Source organism: Mus caroli, chromosome 17 (genome assembly GCF_900094665.2).
Source record: "Mus caroli chromosome 17, CAROLI_EIJ_v1.1, whole genome shotgun sequence".
NCBI classification, from domain to species: domain Eukaryota; kingdom Metazoa; phylum Chordata; class Mammalia; order Rodentia; family Muridae; genus Mus; species Mus caroli.
In genome coordinates this window covers 22,408,558-22,427,380 of record NC_034586.1, presented here as the reverse complement: position 1 = coordinate 22,427,380, position 18,823 = coordinate 22,408,558, and the positions used below count along the sequence as shown (strand labels likewise).

At 51.3% G+C, this 18,823-nt stretch overlaps 1 protein-coding gene across 1 annotated transcript in view; it reads right to left on the bottom strand.

Annotated features, from left to right (window-relative positions):
- Ergic1 (endoplasmic reticulum-golgi intermediate compartment 1) overlaps positions 1–16,269 on the bottom strand; it is a 97,334-nt gene extending 81,065 nt beyond the window's left edge. The window contains exon 1 of the mRNA XM_029471174.1: positions 16,075–16,269. Within this exon, the coding sequence (XP_029327034.1) occupies positions 16,075–16,094 (20 nt within the window). The 5' untranslated portion in view covers positions 16,095–16,269. The remainder of the gene's footprint in view (positions 1–16,074) is intronic.
- Positions 16,270–18,823: the final 2,554 nt, after the last annotated feature.

Sequence of the window (18,823 nt, the reverse complement as noted above, 5' to 3'; positions counted from 1 at the left end):
TTTGGTTTTTCGAGACAGGGTTTCTCTGTGTAGCCCTGGCTGTCCTGGAACTCTCTTTGTAGACCAGGCTGGCCTTGAACTCAGAAATCCGACTGCCTCTGCCTCCCAAGTGCTGGGATTAAAGGCATGCGCCACCACACCCGGCTTTCCGAGTACTTTTTAACACACGTTACCTGCTGAATGTGACAGCTCACTTTTGACACTTCACTAGATCACAGCTGTGCAAAGGTAGCCTGCATAAAGTTCACGCTATGGTCCACGGCTCAGGAAGCTGGCACTGAGCCCTCAGCAACATGGCTACAGGATTCCTACATCATCAGCCAAGAAAAATCTGTGTTCCTGTGACCTTCTTTCCAGCTGTGTGGCACCAAAGTGTCACTCGCCCTCCCCTGGGGCCTCAAAGTCCTTATCTGTGGAGACTCCGAATTGTCTTCAAAGGCCTTTGGAAACTCTCAAGTCCCATTGGCTGCTTTTGAGGCTGAGTACAGAAAGGTGGTCCCAGTTCAGGGCCCCCGACTGCTTGGCCAAGGACTTCTACAGTCAGCTGGTAAAGGTGTGGATTCCTGGGTCAGTTGATGCAGACCCTCCAGGGGCAGCACGGCCCCCAGGCAACTGAGGAGAACTGCCAGATTACTAATATAACGACTGAGTTCCCAACCCAGCAACATGGATTTCGAGGTCAAGTGATCAAGCCAAAAGCTGAGCTTCAGAGAGCACTGCTCTACAGCTTGGCTCTCTGACTTTCCCAGCTGTGTGGCTCTGGGCCAAGCTTGACCTCTCTGAGCCTCTGGTTCCTCCTGTTACAAGGATGCCCAGTTCTCAAGCATGTGGAGAGTGAGGTGTCCTCTCTCCCCTAACCTCCCTCATGCGGACTCTGGGGACTCATCGGACATTTCAAAGGAAGCCTGTAGACTGATGGCGGAAGAGTGTGGGGTCCGAGTAACTGAGTCTCCTTTTCCTCAGGGCCCCATGACCAACCACTCCTGTGTGCTTATACCCTTAGGAGAAGGCCAGGAACATGATCTAAACAGAGAGATGAAGCCACAAAGTACCCAGTCCATCCCTGAGGAGGGAGGTGTCCTCTCGCAATGGGGGCTGCAGGGTTCAGTGCTGTGTGACGGAGGTTGTCAGTGTCTCTTCCCTCCCTCTTCCCTTCTATACCCACAGGGTTAGAGGTGCAGAGCCCGGGTCCAGCGCCAGGCCCCCTAAGTGGGTGGACTTGGCTATGTTCTCAGGTGTGTTCCCCACCAGGGCAGGCAGGGGTCAGCTGAACAGAAAAGTGGACCATTGTTTTGTACCAAGTAACAGCGCAGTGGCCTGCAGAGCCTGGCAGCAACTGGGGAGGAGAGAAGGGGAACCAGAGAGCCCAAAGGAGCCCAGAGGCTGCCAACGAGAGCCCTTCTGAGGAAGAGGCCTCGTTAACACGTCACTGTTAGCTCTCTCTTATCACCACCTGCTCCTTCCTTTTTCAGGACTTGCGTGGAAAACACCCACTCATATTGTAGCTCTACCCATCCTCCTGGCAGCTAGAACAGCTGATGGGGGAAGCGGTCCTAGCTTCTCAGAAGCCCCAGTGAAAGAGGGAGGGAGGAGAGAGAGAGGGAGGGAGGGCAAGCACACCCGGGACCCCACTCACTTCTTACCCACAGTGGGAATCCATGCTTCTGGCAGGGCCAGCAATGAGTGGGCCTTCGATGAACACGGCTGGTGATGTTCTAACTTGGAGTGGATAGACAGACCCCAGAGGAAGGGAGTTGAGAACATGGGAGGAGCCTAGACTCCTACCCTGTGAGCCAAGCACACCAGCTGTACCTGAGTTATCAGACCGCCCATATGGAAGATTCACAGGGTCTGTGCTCAAGGAACCCAGTTTTACTCGGTAACGTCCTTCCAGTGTGGTGCGCAATTACCATTACTTTATTCTTAGTTGCAGTTCTTGGCTCTAATTTATGAATGAAGCTACCAGAGATGCGTATGAATAGAAAAGCAGGGCATGTGGGGGGATGGTACTCTACCAGCACGCTCAGGTGTGCACTGGGGCCTCGGAGGATCGCTGGATCCTCTTAAACAGAGCCGATCCGGCGGCAGCTGGGACTGCGTCTATGCAGGGGACTCTGCTTCTCCGCTCTGATGATGTGTAAAGTCACCTCTCATCAGTCGGAGTGTTAGTTTCAAACACTGACTTAAAAGAAACATGATTGCTTCAAAGACAAGGTGGGGCTTCAGAGAAACCCTGTCTCGAGGGGGGGGGGGGCAATGAAGGAAGAGAAAAGAAACTGGCGGAAGGGAGAGGCAGACAGCGCTGACTGGAGTCATGGTGACAGAGATGACAGCATCTTTTCTCCTCTAGGGCACATGGCCAGACCTCGCTTCCTTACCCTCAAGAGACAGTGAGTGGTACTCTAACCTACCTTGCAGGTTATATACTTTGAGTGAAGGAACCTGGTCTCCTGGTATCCACGAAAGCAGAGCGTCAACTCTGCTCGGACTTTACGGGGAGAAAACAAGCTTGTGTGGCACGAAGACGCCAAGCTTCTTGGGTCCTTTCTGGAAGAAGCTGACAGACAGACAGCAAAGGCAGCACCTCTGGGGGGTCTGCCCTTCACCCATCCTCCCCAGCAGCCTGGTGAGCCGGTGCTTCCCATACAACAGACAGGTTATGAGCACCCAAGGGGGCCAGGCCCCATGCTAAGACATCAGAGTGCTCACTCGGTACTCACAGCAGTCCTGGTATGATTATCATTGTGCCTAGACCTTTCAACGAGGTCACTGAGGCTGAGAGAGGTACAGATTCACTGTGACCTGAAGCAGATGGCTAGCCCTGTAACGTCTCCGTGCCTCTGCTGAGCACACCACCTGGGGGCTACCACCTGACTGTGTGCAAGGCTCTCGGCCAGGTCCTGCTAAGGACAGCACAAACCTCCCTCTACCACGGCCTTGGAAGCCCACTAGTGAGGAAATGACAGGGCCTATGAGACACATGCACAGAGCTGAGGCTGTGGGAGGGCCAAGTGGTCAGGGATGGACAGTGTTGGGGAGGAATGGGGAGGAGGGCTTCCTGGAGGAGGAGGTACCTGAAGCTGGCAGCAGAGGTAGTGAGATGCTGTCCTTGGAGCCCAACACTACATCCTAGTCCTCAGGGATAAGCTCAGAAAAGCCTGTTACCCTGTCTACAGTAAGGACCAGTAAGAAGCCAGGAATAAAAGATACTGAAATTGGATTAAATAAACAAACCTCCCAATGAAGAAAAAGCCCACAGACAAGACAGCTTCACAGCTGAAGTCTCTGGCCTCTGCAAAAAGAATCAACCGATGCCAGGATATCAGCTCTCCCAAAAAGGAAGAAGGCTGGGAGGAGTTATTCCTAACAGACCCTTTTATGAGGCTGATGTCACCCTAATACCTAGCCAGAGGAACCACAGGAAAGTAACAAGCCAGTGTGCATGGTGAACGCAGGGGACAGAAACCTGCCCAGCACGCACACAAGAGGTCACGAGGTGCGCACTCCAGCCCTGGCCTGCGAGGCTGGTCTGTCCTGGCAGCTGAGAAACATCACACCAGCAGAGGGGCTCTACAAGCTTAGGACGGCAGCTACCCTTGAGAGAGGGAAAGGTCTTTGCCATGAGTCATCTATGAAAACTCCACAGCTGATGGAATCCGGCAGAAGGCTGGGTGCTGCTCTCCACACCTCCACTCAGGATCAGCAGACGTGTCAGGCAAGAAAAGAAAGAAAAAGAAAGAAAAAGGCAGCCAAGGCACCTCTAACCCCGAGACTGCACAGAAATCAGAAGAAAGTCTAAGACTTGTTTGCAGCCACAAAAGACTCCAAACAGCTAGAGCAGGGATGGAGACTTCGTACTCCATGATATAAAATTATACTACAAAGCCATAGTAATGAGCTCAGAATGATTCCAACATAAAAACCAACGCACAGGCCCTGGGGGGCAGATCACACATGGTCAACTCATACTGGCAAGGGCATCAAGAGAACACAAGGGTTGAAGATAATCCCTTCAGTAAACGGTGCCCGGAAGCCTGCCCCTTTACGTGTAAAAGGGTAAGACCATCGTATGCCTTTCCTATTCCACATGTGAAAATCATCCTGATGTGGATTAAAGAAAAACAAACCATAAGACCTAACCTAAATGTAGAGCCAGAAACCACAAGATTCCTGGAAGAGATCACTAGCTTGGAATATGACTTTTAGGGGGTGATGTGGGGGGCGGGGGATGAGGGAGGCTTGAGACAGGGTTTCTCTGTGTAGCCCTGGCTGTCCTGGAACTCACTCTGTAGACCAGGCTGGCCTCAAATTTATAAAAGTCCTCCTGCCTCTGACTCTTGGGTGCCAGAATTGAAGGTGTGCACCACAGCACCTGGCAGAATATGGCTTATTGAATAGCAACCAGATTAGGCTACAAGAGTAACAAATGAGTAATAATGTGTCACAGATAATAAACACATGGCTAAGACTACAGCAAACTCTGTATCTACACAGCAAAGGAGACAAATGAAAAGGCGGCTGATAATCAGGGAGAAACATTTGCAAGCTGTGTATCTGATTAAAGGGTTTAATACCCAAGATTTAAAGGGCAGACAAGCAAGCAGATGGGTGGGCATTTGAGAAACTTTTTCAAAAATGAGCAAGACGGCCAAGAACACACCGAAAAGGTGGTTGACACCAACTAACTGTCAAGGAGATGCAAACTGAAATGGTCTGTGATACCACCACACAGCCATTAGCACGGCAGCCACTGGATCCAAAACGCAACAAGTGTGGGTGGGGGAGAGTTAGGAGAATGCTTGCACACAGCTGGGTCAGGGGTGTGGACTAGCATAGCCAGTATCATAAACAAGGAATCAAAAATAGAACGACCCAGTAATCTCTCTTCTCTGCATACCCAAAGGAAATGAAATCCCAAAAAGCTACCTGCACACCCTGACTACAGCACCAGTCACTAAAGCCACAATGTGGAACAGCCACCACTGATGGAGGGACACAGAAAATGCAGCTCCCAGACACAGTGGAATATTATTCAGCCTTCAAAAGAGAGAGAGAGAAAGAGAGAGAGAGAGATCCCGCCTTGTGCCAGAAAGGACCTAGATGGAAGACAAACGAGGTGAAGTAAAACAAACTGCAGATGTGAAGGGAAGGAGAACCCACTACGCTCAAAGGAGAGTGGTTACCAGGGTCAGGGCTGGGTGAGAAGGATGAGTCAGAGAACAGAAAGCAGACAATGTGGTGAGCACACCTGAGAAAGACCACATGAAGACACACGCGGCGTGCGTACTGTGTACAGGGCTTTGCTATACGAGGTCATAGCTGTTCTTTGTCGTGGCTATGAATTAAGATGTGACAGAGATAATTTGCTTCCAAAGAGTCACGTGAAGGAAGCTGGGTGATGCCTCGGGGTGGTGTTTTCTGTAAGAGCTGCCGTCTCATGCTCCTTAGAACACTTTCCAGTGCTAAATAAGACACAGCTACAGATGATTTTGTTCTGAGCCAGGGCCTTACTCTATAGGCCATGCTGACCTCATTCCTGGAGTACTCCTCCTGACTCAGCCTTCCAAGTGCTAAGATCACATGCCCAGGGTCACCTCTCCTGGGTTCCCAGGTTTCTCAGGACTTAGTTCCTATACCCTTTGTTACTGGCTCTTCCCCACTCTCACCCTGGTAGTACATCCCAGCCTGCAGACCTTCAATGAAAGGAAGTTAGATCCCGACTGAGCCTGTGCCTCACAACCTCCTCACCTGTGCCATCATAGCTGCATAGCTACAAAGTAATCCAGCGGCCCACTGTTGTGGGGCCACTGCCGTGTGAGTCACCCAAGGTGGCCTGGCACTGGATTGTCACTTCCCAACATAATGCTTATCAGCAGCAAGGTAAGAAAGACAGGACAGGTAGAGATCAGAATGCATGCCATGCGGTTCTGGTGTCCTGAGAGGGTGACCCAGAAAGGCCTGCTCACTCTGGTTGCTTCCCCAGCCCCACACAACCCGGTCTACTGGTAAGAAAGGCCAGCAGGCCTCAGGAGGGAAATATGTTGCATGGCCCCTGGAGAGCTCTTAAGACAGCCAAGGTCATGAAAGTCAAGGATTGTGCAATGGCCCTGGCCAGTGGGGACTGGATTTGCAGCATGAAGGCACGTGGAGGCCTGCATGGGACACTGACCCTATGCCATTGTCACTTCCTGAGCTGGGATGACCCATGTGGCAATGGGCAGCGTGCACAGTGGGGCCAGCGGTCAGCTCTGCCTTATCTATAACTTCTTGGAAACCTAAAGTTAGTTCAAAATGGAAAGTTCACTGAGTTTTTAAAAATGAGAAATAGAATGTCAGAACTAAAATCAAGCCCAAGGAGTCAGGGACAGGGGTTTGTCTGCACCTCAGATCCCAGAACCCCTGGCACACAGGAGGTCCTAGTGACCAGTGCACAACTGCCCACACCTGGCTGCTTCGGCCTCTGGAAGGCACTCTGCGAGCCCACACAGGAAGTCCTGTCGCCTGCTCTGCCGCTCCTTAGCAGTGCTCAATGGTAACTTCCTACCCAAAGATGTCCACAGTGACAGGAAATAGTCACTCCAGCTTCACCATTGGCCTACCACTGCCTCCACCCCCAGCTTCCATAGCAACAAACCATAAATACAACTGAGTAGATAACACCCAACCTCGGGGTTTCTGTGGGATCCCCCCCCCCCCCCAGTGATAACACGTCTTCCAGAGTGTGAGGCTGCTGAGAAAGCCAGCTCTAACGTCACACGGGCACGTAAATCTCAGCTGCGTCACCTGCCCCTGTGCTATCTTAGCCACGGTCCTTTCTCAAGCCAGCGGGGACAAAGTTCCTCCCTGCCTCTGCACCGAGGAGACCCACGGCAAGCCTCTGGCCTAGCCCACATATAAGCTGCCCAGTGGGCACATTACGTGCCAGGGCAGCACAGCCCCAGGGAGCCTGATGGCTGGGTGCTGATGGTACTCAGAGTGGAGGAAGGGCACACCCCTCAGGAGAGAGCTGGCTAGCCTTGGCTACAACCTCCAGTGCTGCTCGGAGGGGAGCTCAAGAGCCAGCCTCACCCCTCATCTAGACCAGCCCGTGAGAACAGAACCCTGACATACCCCTCTGGCCAAGAGTCGCAGGGGCTCTGCTCAAAGTCCTTGTCCATCCAGTGAACACATGCTGATCACACTGGCCAGAAAGTGGGACACAGGACTGTATACGGCCAGTGTCCCACAAGAGACTTGTTAGGCCCACAATGAGGGTTAACAGAAACAAAACTGGAGTCTGTAGCCGATCATCTGTACATCATTTTAAGGTTTTTGTCATCTCTTAAAAGATGAGGGCTACACAGACACACTGAAGCCACCTTTGCACACAGACACAACTTTTTAGCTAGCCACAGGCAGCTCTTGGATTATCTCAGTGCGATACTTCCTTCCTCTCAGGCAAGCACACTGATGTCACCTATGGTTGCTGCAAAGGGTAGCCCAGATCCAACCTGTCCCAGGGACTCTCAGGTGTGCATCACTGGCATTGCAGAGCCAGGGCCCTGCTTCCCATGGTCACACACCATGTGCCCAGTCACTGTGGTCTACCAGTCCCAGTGAGAATACAGGGGTTAAATAGCTGCTGGGCCAGGGCCTCTCCAGATCCCTGCAATGAAAGAGCACTCTAATCTACAAATGGGAAAAACTAAGGCCTGCAGTGGTCCAGGGTACCCCAGCTACCGAATGGTGAGAAAAGAACCATCACGAGAGACCTGCCACACGGGAAGGGTTTGGGGCAGCTCAGAGCAGCCAGGCATCCTCTGGGGCATTTGCAATGGAGAAGAGCATCCTGGCCCAGACTCTGTGTCACATTCCTGGGAGGTCTGGAGACACTGTATACCATGAATGGACTCTGGGACCCAGGAAAACATCAGAGCAGGCCAAGCAACACCAGGACTCCAAAAGCTCTCTGGGGACGTTTTAGCTAATTCCCACGCACTAACAGCTTCTGGTGTGAATGTGACGCAGACAAGGCCTCACCAGGATTCATGAGAACCAGTATGCTCAGGGTGTCTGAAAAAGCAGGATATCCTTGCAGTGAGCTCTGAGATTCCAGTCTTGCACACAACTCAGTAGCTATGTGCCTGGCCAGTTACTTCCCAGCTCTGGGCTCTAAGTTCCTATTCTAATACGGAATCAGCAGAGGAAAGAGTTACTGGAAAGAAAAAGCAACCTAGGGGATGGGAGAAAACATTCTCCAACCACAGACCTGACAAGGAGACTCTATCCAAGACATACAGGGAGCCCTTCATCTCTACAGCAAAAGTACTCGTGGCCCATGAGAAGGTCTGAGTAGAGGGTACAAGGCAAATAGGTGTGGGGATAATCTCGTGCACTCTCTGAAAGATTCAATTGTCAATATAAAGTTGATTGGCCAATGAGCTGAGGCAGAATTAGAAGGTGGGACACCCAGTAGGAGGAGGGGGTTCTGGGAGAGGGACAGTCATGCCAAGAGAAGATTTGGCCCCACGGACAGAGGACAATGGTCACAGCCACCTGGCAGAACTTAGACTAGAATAAAGGGGTTTAAGGTATGAGCTAGTCAGGGAAAGATCCAAGGCTTTTAGCCTAGGCATTTATTCATATATATATATATATATATATATATATATATATATATATATATATATAAAATCTTAGAGTCTAACCAACAAAATGGGGGAACAAAATGGCATGAATGGAAAAGTTCATGGTTACAAACAAGTCCTGGAGCTTCACCTCATATCTCCCTGCATGACGTCATCTAAAGACAAAAGGTAAAGGCTGGTGAGGGCAAGGAGTCAGGTTGCTGGGACTAACAACAGCATAACCACCGTGGGAATTGAAAACAGACTACCTGAACCAGCAACCTCGTTCCTTGGCATCTATTACTCCCCACAAGTTTGAGTAGGAATCTCATGAAGAAGTGTCTCCACATCTCTGTTCAATGAGGATTAAGCACAACAGTCAAGCTGAGGGAACAACTCCAAGGTCCCCTGAGAGATGAGCAGATAAGAAAGCATAGTGAGTACACATCGGAGTACTACGCAGCACTAAAAAAGGAGGTCATATAGAGGGACTTAATGCTAAATGCTGTGAACCAGCCACAGGACAAACATAGAGTGACTCCTCTCCGCAAACTCTTAAAAACAGGCAAGCTCAGAGAAGTGAGTGGTGGTTGCCACAGACCAGGGAGGGGACAGAGGGAACTGTTCCATAGACAGTTTCAGATACACTGTGGTTACCTTCTGTAGACCTGCTGCCGACATGTGCCCACAGCTAACATGTTGAGTGTCTCAGGAGGGCAGATCTCATGTATTCTCCCTGCAATTCAAAACTCAATTTAACGCCACCTGACTATAAAGTGACAGCACGAGTTTGCTAGGGTCCTGGACCTGTTCTGTATCCACATGGCAGTTGTGACTTCACAAGCGTGTCTTATATATCATTAGAAGTACACACACATACACACAACCATCCATTTTATTGGATGGTTATTACAGACGCAAATAAGGCAAAGACAACGAAGTCTTACTGCCTGTGTCTGTCTCTTGGGACCTGCACGGTTGTCGGTGATGTGTGCGGACTGGCTCAGTGCTTAAGAAACTTCAAGAAACATCACTTCCAAGACTCAGCCTCAAATGGGAGCAAGAAGGGAGGCTGAAGGAGCGGCTGGGACTCCAGACCAGCAGGCAGGCAGCAGCTGCCAGGTGTGAGTGGCAGCTACAGCTGTTTCGGTTTTCATTTCCCAGGGCTGATGTAGAACTTCTCAATTCCCCACGAGCCACCTGACTATTCTTCGAGAGCTGTATATTGGGTCCTCTGTGCATCTTTAAAATTGGGTTATAAGCACAAAAATGCACACATATACATAAGACCTGTGAGTTCACTGCATTAGAAGTTGGGCCACTGCCAGGCCTCTCATCTCGGGCAGAGTTCCCACTATTTGGATGAGCATTTCAGATAGCCCTTGCTTCCTGTCCAGCTAGGCTTCAGGCAGGTTCCTGGAGGGCAGCTGGTGTTCCGGGACAGGGAGTCCGTGCCTTCTGGTGTGCTTGGGACCAAGGGCCTCCTTGGAAGACCAACTTTGAGCTCTAAAATGTCTGGGGGTCGACCTCCATGGCTGTGAAACAAGGTAAGTAGGTGCAGCAGCCTCTGTGGGTGAGGTGGCTTTTATAGGGCTTCTTCCTGCTTTCCCTGTGGGTCACGAACTTTCAGAATAAACACACAGGAGTGCCGGAGGGCTGCCTATCCTGTACTCCTCCCACATATATAACCAATGTAATTAGGTTAATAGACCTACACGCTCAAGCTGACAACAGATGATTAGGCTAATTGCCCTTCCTTAACAGGTCAAACTGTATTCTGAGAAACGGTGCCAGGCACAAGACAGCAGGGCTCCTTAGACCACACATCTGGCACCAACTGGGCTGACCCAGGCCCTGGGTCCTTCCATGCAGTCCTTCATGGCTGCTATAGAAGAGCAGTCAAGCATTAGGGGAGAACACATTAAGTGTTGGAAGAACTGTGGGGTCCAATCAGTGGCACAGAGGAGGAGGCTCTGTAGAACTCAGCATGGCTCTAATCCCCAAGGCTTGCCAGAGCACAGATGCAGAGTCAAGATGGGCATGGACCCCACCCCCCGCCAGGTTTGCTGTGAAGCTGACGGCCTTTGGATTTCAGTTTGAAAAGCAAAGATATTAACAGAAAGGACAGGGTGCACACACCTACAAACCTTCTACTTGGGGAGCTAAGGCAGGAGGATCTCAAATTCCAGGCTAGTATGGGCAATTTTGCAGGTCCTATCTCAAAATATTAGGGGTGACAGTATAACTCAGTGGGAGAATAGCAGCCTAGCCCTACACTTAATATCCAGCACAGACACAGACACAGACACACACACAGAGACACACACACACAGAGAGAGAGAGAGAGAGAGAGAGAGAGAGAGAGAGAGAGATCTGAGACTGGCTCTCTTTACTGGCCACTGTAGAAGTAGAAAACCAGACTGTTTAAGATCAAACAGGAGGGTCAGGTAGAGCCAGAACTCTTTTCTCCAGGGTTGCCCACCAGGGCTCCTCCAATGCCCTGCTCCCTGAGGGCTCCAGCCCACCTGCCTATGACTCTTCCAACTCAGAGCAATCCTTCTCACCTCTGGGTTGGCATCACTCACTGAAAAGCTTTAGCAGACCCACAGCTAGCTCTGTTCTGATTTCAAGCAATGCCCATGGGCAACCAGGCGCTGCCTCACTGATCTGGAGGTGCGAGGCAAGCCTCAGGCCGAATGCCTGCCTTCCTTACCAGAGTCAGGAATCCAAATGGCCAGAGAGGGACTGTTCCAGGCAAGTGCATGAACACGGCTCTTATCCAGAGAACGAGAAGGACCCAGAAGATTAGAACAGACTGCCAGAGTTAGCTTAAGGCCAAGTAGAGCAATTCAGTCAGAAGCTGAGAGGAGCCAGTTTGAATCAGTCAGCTTAGACAGGAGTTTGGGCCAAAACAACTGAGCTGAATCAGCCAGCCAAGAGTTCAGAAAGAGCTCGAAAGGGGGAGTTTATTCCAGCAGTGAGCCTCCAAGGCAACAATCACATCTGACGAATAAAAGGTACATTTACGTTTGGGATGGGGACTTTAGCAAAAATTAATTTTAGAAGATTATGGAATCAGGTGATAGAGAGAAGAAGAGAGGAAAGGGGGGTAGAAAGGGAAGCATGGAGTGCCTGCAGACGGTTAAAAGATTCACGAGGAGCACGCTGGGTCAGGGTTAGCAAGGAGGAAGGAGATGCATTCTTAGAGGAGGTTTTGCCTCTCTCTGAATTTAGGGACCGGGAAAGAGAGTGCTTCTAGCCCATGCTGCTGCTCTACAAGGGAATAGCAGCATTGTATCAGCTCCTGCAATCGACCTCAGGCCTGCTCACTAAAGTGGGATGACTAAGAAGGGTCTTCACGGCCTGCCATGTGTGTGTGTGTGTGTGTGTGTGTGTAGGGGAGGGTTGAACAAGTCACTCCTGTGAGACTCCCCCAGTGCCGCTCACTCAACAGGGCTCAGCACCTGGACAAGCTCAATAAACTCAACCTGGGTTTTACAGGTTGTTCCCCTCCAGTCTGAATTTTCAGTAATATTTTTATAAACATGCCGTGAAGTACGTGGACTAACCCATCGGTCTCTGGCTCTTCCTGGAATGCCAAGGTAGAAATGGGGGCATTTGTATTGGTCCCTCAATTGACAGTGAAGTGTCAGAGCCTCAGTGGTTGGTCAGCTTAGCCTACCACAGGGAGTAAGGGACTTCAGTTTTCCGCAAGGCCCACTGGGGAAGGCATGTCAGACCCTGAGGAAACCAGACTGGATTCTCAGATTAACGTCACTCATTTGAAGACTGAAAGTAGGGTGCAGAAAAACCTCAAGCCAACTTCAAGTGGGTCATGCTGGGACCTGGGTGGGGTAGCTCAGTGGTAGAATACATGCCCATCATGTGCAAGGCCATGGGTTCCATTCCCAGCACTGCAAACAAGAAAGAGGGAAACACAAGAGACAGAAAGAGAGAGAGAGACTTTTGCAAGGTCCACTCAAGTCCCCTGAGGGGAGAAGACCTTTGGAAAGCTAAAGAAAGCAGTGGAGGAGACCAAACCAAGTCATGATGGGGCCAGTGCCACAAGCAAATGACCTGCGCTGTCACTCGGGGTCACCCAACAGAACTGAACTTGCATTGTGCACTGGGTCCCCCAGATCAGCATCTGAACCTGGGCTCTGCGCTGCAAGGTCAGCTTTCTTGCCCCACAGGCAGCACACATCCCCATCCCTCCTTGATGTGAGCACACAGCTAGCCAGGGGAGGAGCACTCTTAGATCATGGGGTTTCAACACGGGGACTGCCACTGTGGCAGAGCTAGCCATTGCCTCTTTCCTGAAAGTGGGGCTCAGGCTCTGGGGAGGGAGGCTGTCAAAGCCTCTGGAGTAACAGGCAGCAAGTGCCACCAGCCAGCCGGAACTGGGAACAACACCCCCGGACCTAGGTAACAAAAGCCAGTTCTGTGAGTTCAATGATCAGTATCAGTAAAACTGCTCAACGGGAACAAAGCAAACATGGTAATCATGTAAGGCTCAACCTCCGCCCTTAACCCCTAAAACTCAGAAAGGGCAATTCAAGGATGAGGAGAGAGGGCCTTGGGATGCAGCTCCATGGGAGAGAATTTGCTGAGCATGCACGAGCCCTGCCTGGGTTCTCCTCCAAGCACCAAAATCAGGAAAGAGGGATGCAGAATTCTCCACCAGCAGCTGGCACATGCAATCACACTGGACAAACTGGAGAGGTGTGTTTTGCCCAAGGGCGAACCTCTAGTCAAGTACCATTCCACCTGTAGACACAACCACATATAAACTGGATATAAATCCTGGCCCTTAGGAGGTCAGATGCTGATGAAAGGGAAGAGAAGATGGCAGAATTCGCTAATTATAGAGCCGGTGCCTCGGTCAAAGGGTACAATAATGGCGGCAGGCAGAGGACAGTGCTTGCTGGTCCCACACGCCACCTGGTCTCATGTGAGGATGTCGATCATACCCATTTCATGGGCAGCATGGGCAGGAAAACACACCCAAGTTAGGAAGCTGGGTTCCCCTTGGTCTTGAACTGGTGGGGATGGGGATGTTCTAATCACTATACACCCCCTGTGCTCCCCACTATTAAAAGGTTTGACAAAGTGGTGGTTTTCCAAGATTCCCCTTGTGGCCCAGAGCTAAGGCTTCAGTGCCAATAGGCCAAACTCTGACTCCAGCTTTATGTATATCCATGCAAAGGGCTTCTGCCAGAGGGGTCACCCCCACCATGGTTTAAAAGGAAGATTCATTCACTCTCTTCAGTGACAAAGGGATGGATGTCAAGTTTGCTTATATAGTGGCTACTCCTAGAACCCAGTCATGTGACACGTCCCCCCCCCTCCCCCATACACATGCACACTCCTCTGGCAATTCTACAGGGTTGTGCCATATGCCACCCATCCCCTAATGATAGTCCAAGTGGCAGGTGGCTAAACACTGGGTACAACCCTCAGCAAGCCGATGAGTGGCCCTGTATGTGGTAAAGGTCTGTAGAACGGTGGAGCCTTCCTTCACAGTGAGTCCTGGAGCTCTGCTATGTCAATGTCTGAAAGAGAAGACATGTGCTGGACCCACAGCTCACCCTGCGTGAGGAGATTGAACGGTGGGGAATCCATTCTTACTGGTCTCCAGTGAGCCCCAGCAAGCAAGGACTTTCTCAACTGGCATTAGTGGGGATCCTGTGGCACCCGGGCACTCAGGGCCTGAGACACATCCAGAAAGCCCCAGGGCAGTAGCAGCCGAGAGTTGAGCGGTGTGCTCCTTAAATATCAATGCCTTAAACTAGTTGGTAATAAGCAGGCCCTGACAAGGCTAAAGCTGGCCCCAGCTGTTTTCCTTTCTCTCTTTTTTTTCATCTCACCTACCCCCAGCCCCCAAACTTCCAACTGGAGCCCAGATCTGCCCAGCCCTTCCAGCATGCAGGCAGGGGAGAGAGCTGACAAGATTAAGTAACAAGAACATTGGCTTCTTTAACAAACTCAAAATCCCTAGAACTTGCAGAACCGTGTGGGGACAGAGGAGGGTTGGTACCCTTTCCGGTCAACCCTGGGAGGTTTGAGGGACCCGGATGTGCCCACTGCCCTTCTTTCTGCATGGGCACACTGTGGTAATGGGTGTCCCTAAAACTGGCTCAAAGCCCTCCCGGTTCAAAGCTGCCATGGTCTGTATGCTTTTGTCTAAGCCCAGCTATGGACCCCAGGGCTACCTCAAGCAAGCAGGAAGCTGGTTTTCCAGATAGTACCAGTGCCCAGTGCTAAAAACCACTTTGGCTGTTTGAGAGGTCTGAGACCAAGGTCCTCTCTGGGCCTGGACTCCAGGTTGCCCATATGCCACAACATGATCTGAACCTTGGGCCGTTTTTAGATTGGTTGTCACTCTGTCCTGCCTCTATACACATCAGTAAGAGAAGAAGGATGAGGGAAAACTGTGACCAATGGAGGAATACCCGTTCTCTGGCTGTGGGGCGCGCTCACAGATCTCCTCAGTCATAGATGCCCTACTTCTGAGTTCCATGCGATGGAGACTGGGTCAGGGGTGCCTTACGGTCCCTGTCTTTCAGGTGGTGACCTTATTTTTAGTACCAATTTGCAAGAGGTGAAACCCTATTTTGAGCATGCCCAGACACCTGCTGGGGTCAGCCAGCTGAGCGGTGAGGGGCTGCCCCCTAAGCCTTTGCTTCTAACATTGAGAACATACTAAACCGCTGGGTAGAGAGGTACAGCCAGGATTCTAATCCTTTTCCTCCAAAGTATCCCAACAGCCCAGAGCATCTCAGAGCGTCTTATGTCAAGGGAATGTCTGGTGGGGAGGCCCTTCCCATGCAGGCTTCCAGAAGGCCTGGCCTTATACAATGGTATTCCAGGAGGCAAAGAACCCTACAAAGGCGCCCACTGTAGTCCCTGCAGAAAGCCTGGCCCTTCTGCAGAACCTCGAGATCCCAGCATCCTCCTCTTCCCGCACTGTCCCCATGGCTTGCGGGAACAGGCCTCCACATCTGGTAGGTAGAGGATTCTCAGGCTCTGAAGAACTAAGCTTCTCCAGCTGCTGCCAGATTGAATGGGGCTGCAGCCCTCAGATCCTACCGGGCAAAGCCAGGCGCGCGGCCCCACCTGTCAGCCAGGACAGGGTCCACTAAGGAAGACTGGGGAGAAAGCCTGGGGATGCCTGAGCTCCTTTTATTTGGGATTTGGGAGGAGATTTGGTTCCCAGGTTGGGGGAGGGGAATGAAAGATGTCAGGGGCAAGCTGGGGACACCGCGCTGTAGAAAGAGAGTGCGAGGGCTTGCCAGGGCTGCACGAGGGGTGGGGGTAGGGCTCGAACCCCGAGGAAGGCCGCGGTCCCCTAGGGCCTGCCGAGACGTGCACAGTGCACCAGGGTCGCATTTGCACGTAACGGGGGACAGAGAAGAAGGAGGGGGTCGTCGCCGGCTGCAGAGGGCCTCGGGCCCGGGGTCTCACTCACCTCCTGAAGTCAAAGGGCATCGTGCCGCCGAGCCGGTGGGAGCGTTGCAGGCCAGGCGGGCCGCAGCGCCGCGTGGGTCCGAGCCCGCTGCCAACGCCTCCTCGGCCGCCCCGCCCCCGCCAGCCTGCCCGACACTCGCCACTCGCCACTCGCCTCCCGCCGCCGGGAAGTGACGCTCCACGCAGCCCATTGGGCGCCGCCACATCCCCCGGCCGCCCCTTCCGCCGCCCCATTAAAGGGGCCTGAAGGCCCGCTGGATGGGAAGGCCTGAGAGTGGGATGCTACCCAAGCCCAGGTCTCCAAGACTCTCGCTTTGATTCTTTTTGGCCTCTGATCTTTTTTCCTAGCGTAAGTGGGGCCTCAGGACAAATCGTTCTGCCTCTGGCAGTGGGTTTTGTGCTTATAAAACAAAGCCATTGCGTTGTGAAGATCAGAGAGAAATGCTACAAATTGCGGGTCCTTGCTTGGTGCTAGCTCTGGGTGAAGGTTAAAACTGGGGGATGGGCAACGCAGTCCTAGATTGAGAAAGTCCACCCACCTCCCACCCATCTGTGGCTTCTTAGGAAAAACCATCTGGCTCCCGAGATCCACCACCACCCCTTTCTCTATCTGCATGACTGCTAATCCCACTTTTCAACTTTCCATAGGTATCAAAGGAGGTAGTTGGGGCCCTGCTTTAGTGAACAGCCTGGCATCTAGTGACAGCTTCCCCACCTGTTAGAGGTGGGCTTAGCTAGCCACTTCTATCATCTTTCTTTGGGGTTGACGCCAACCAGTACTCGTTGAGCATCTACCAACCTGCAGTCAGGAACGTGCAGGGTTATCCAGAGGCTCTGAGTTTGCACGGTTAGAAATGGCAACACACCGCCGATTGCCCCTAGAGCCTCCATTCTCAGAAACACAGAAGTACAGAGGAAAACCTCCCTCAACTTGCTGGGCTAGAGGAGGAGGCAGCTGAACTCTAAACTTTTTGTGATTGGCTGGTCTTAGTTGTCAATTTGACATACCTGGAAGAGGTTGAAGAAATGACTCCACTACATTGGCCTAAGGGCTTGTATGTATGTAACGTTTTCTTAGTTCCTAAGTAATGATGTAGGAAGGCCCAGCCCTCTGTGGGTAGCAGCATTCCTAGGATGGGATCCTGGGATCAGAAAGCTACTGCGAATGAGCAGTGGAGCCCATTAGCAGCCTTCCATCCTCCCCAGGTCTCTGCTTCAGCTTCTGCTTCATGGCTCTTACCTTGAGTACCTACTTACCCAGACTTCACTCCCTGAAGGGCGTGTGGATGTATGAGCCAGATAAACCCTTTGCTCCCAGAGCTGCTTTGGTGGGAGTTTATCACAGCAGAGAAAAAGCAAACTAGGACACCCATGTAGGGGAAATCTGATTTCTGAACTTCCCTGGGTTCTGCTGCTGACGCCTTCTTCAAAGCTGCGATTTAAGACAGCAACTTAAGAAGGAAAGTGGGGGTCCAAGTTCAAAAGGCAGGATGGGCAGGGAGGCAGTGTCCTGACATAAAAAGCTCCTTGGTTTCCTGAAGGATAAGAGGGCAGCAAGATCCAGGGTCTGCAGTGATGGGCATGATTCCACCAGGTTCTTCTCTTTCTGACAACCGGAATCCCCCTTTCATTCATTCATTCATTCATCATTCATTCATTCATTCATTCAACAAGTACATGCACCCCATGCTCTGATGTATGGGAAATGAGAAAGTTTCAGCCAGTCCTGGAGCCTGGGAGCAGCAGAAAGAAAACGCATCCTGGGACCTTCTGGAACCATTGAGTACAGATAAAACCAAAACAGAAGTTGTATGGTGTGGGCAATTGATCTCATGTCTTCCCTTTTCAGAACATGATCCAGAGACTAGCTCTTGGACATCTTGGTGACTATTCTCACCTTTAGCCCAGATTCTCCTCAAGAATCTCAGATGTGCCCTTGAGCATGCTCGAGGGTAACAATGCCCAGCAGAGTAAATGACGATAAGACTGACTGAGCCGGGCAGTGGTGGCGCACGCCTTTAATCCCAGCACTTGGGAGGCAGAGGCAGGTGGATTTCTGAGTTCGAGAACAGCCTGGTCTACAGAGTGAGTTCCAGGACAGCCAGGGCTACACAGAGAAACCCTGTCTTGAAAAAACAAAAACAAAACAAACAAACAAATCCCAAAAGACTGACTGGTGTTGGTATCTTTTACACAGTTTTTAGCTGGGTACATAGAAACTTGCATTTCACAGCTTCCCTTGAAGCTAGACATGTCTATGTGATCATGTTATTGAAATGCAGGGAGAAGGTGACTTTAGGAAGAGTTCATGTATGTTCTTTATCCTGTGTGTCACTTTATGCAGCTGGCTGCCTAGAATGTGGATGCCACTATCTCAAACAACCAAATGGAAACCACATGGAACAAAGCAACAAGACAGAAAGAGCCCAGGTCTTATCACTCCATCGTTCTATGTGTTTATATAAGACTGAAATAAGCATCCATCTTATTGGAACTACTGTTGTTTTGGATTGCTGAACGCTTACACTGGAACTCAGTGGTAACACTCATATCCCGCCTAACCACTTGACTGCTCAAATAGTGCACAGAGAATACGCCAGTCCACCTTGGGAGAACTTAACACAACTCAGGACTGGATTAACTGGCTAGTGACTGCACCCCCAATTTGAGTGGAGATTTCCACAGCCACCCAGAGACTCCACATGTATAGGAGGCACATTTCTCTTCTCTTTCTTTCTTTCTTTCTTTCT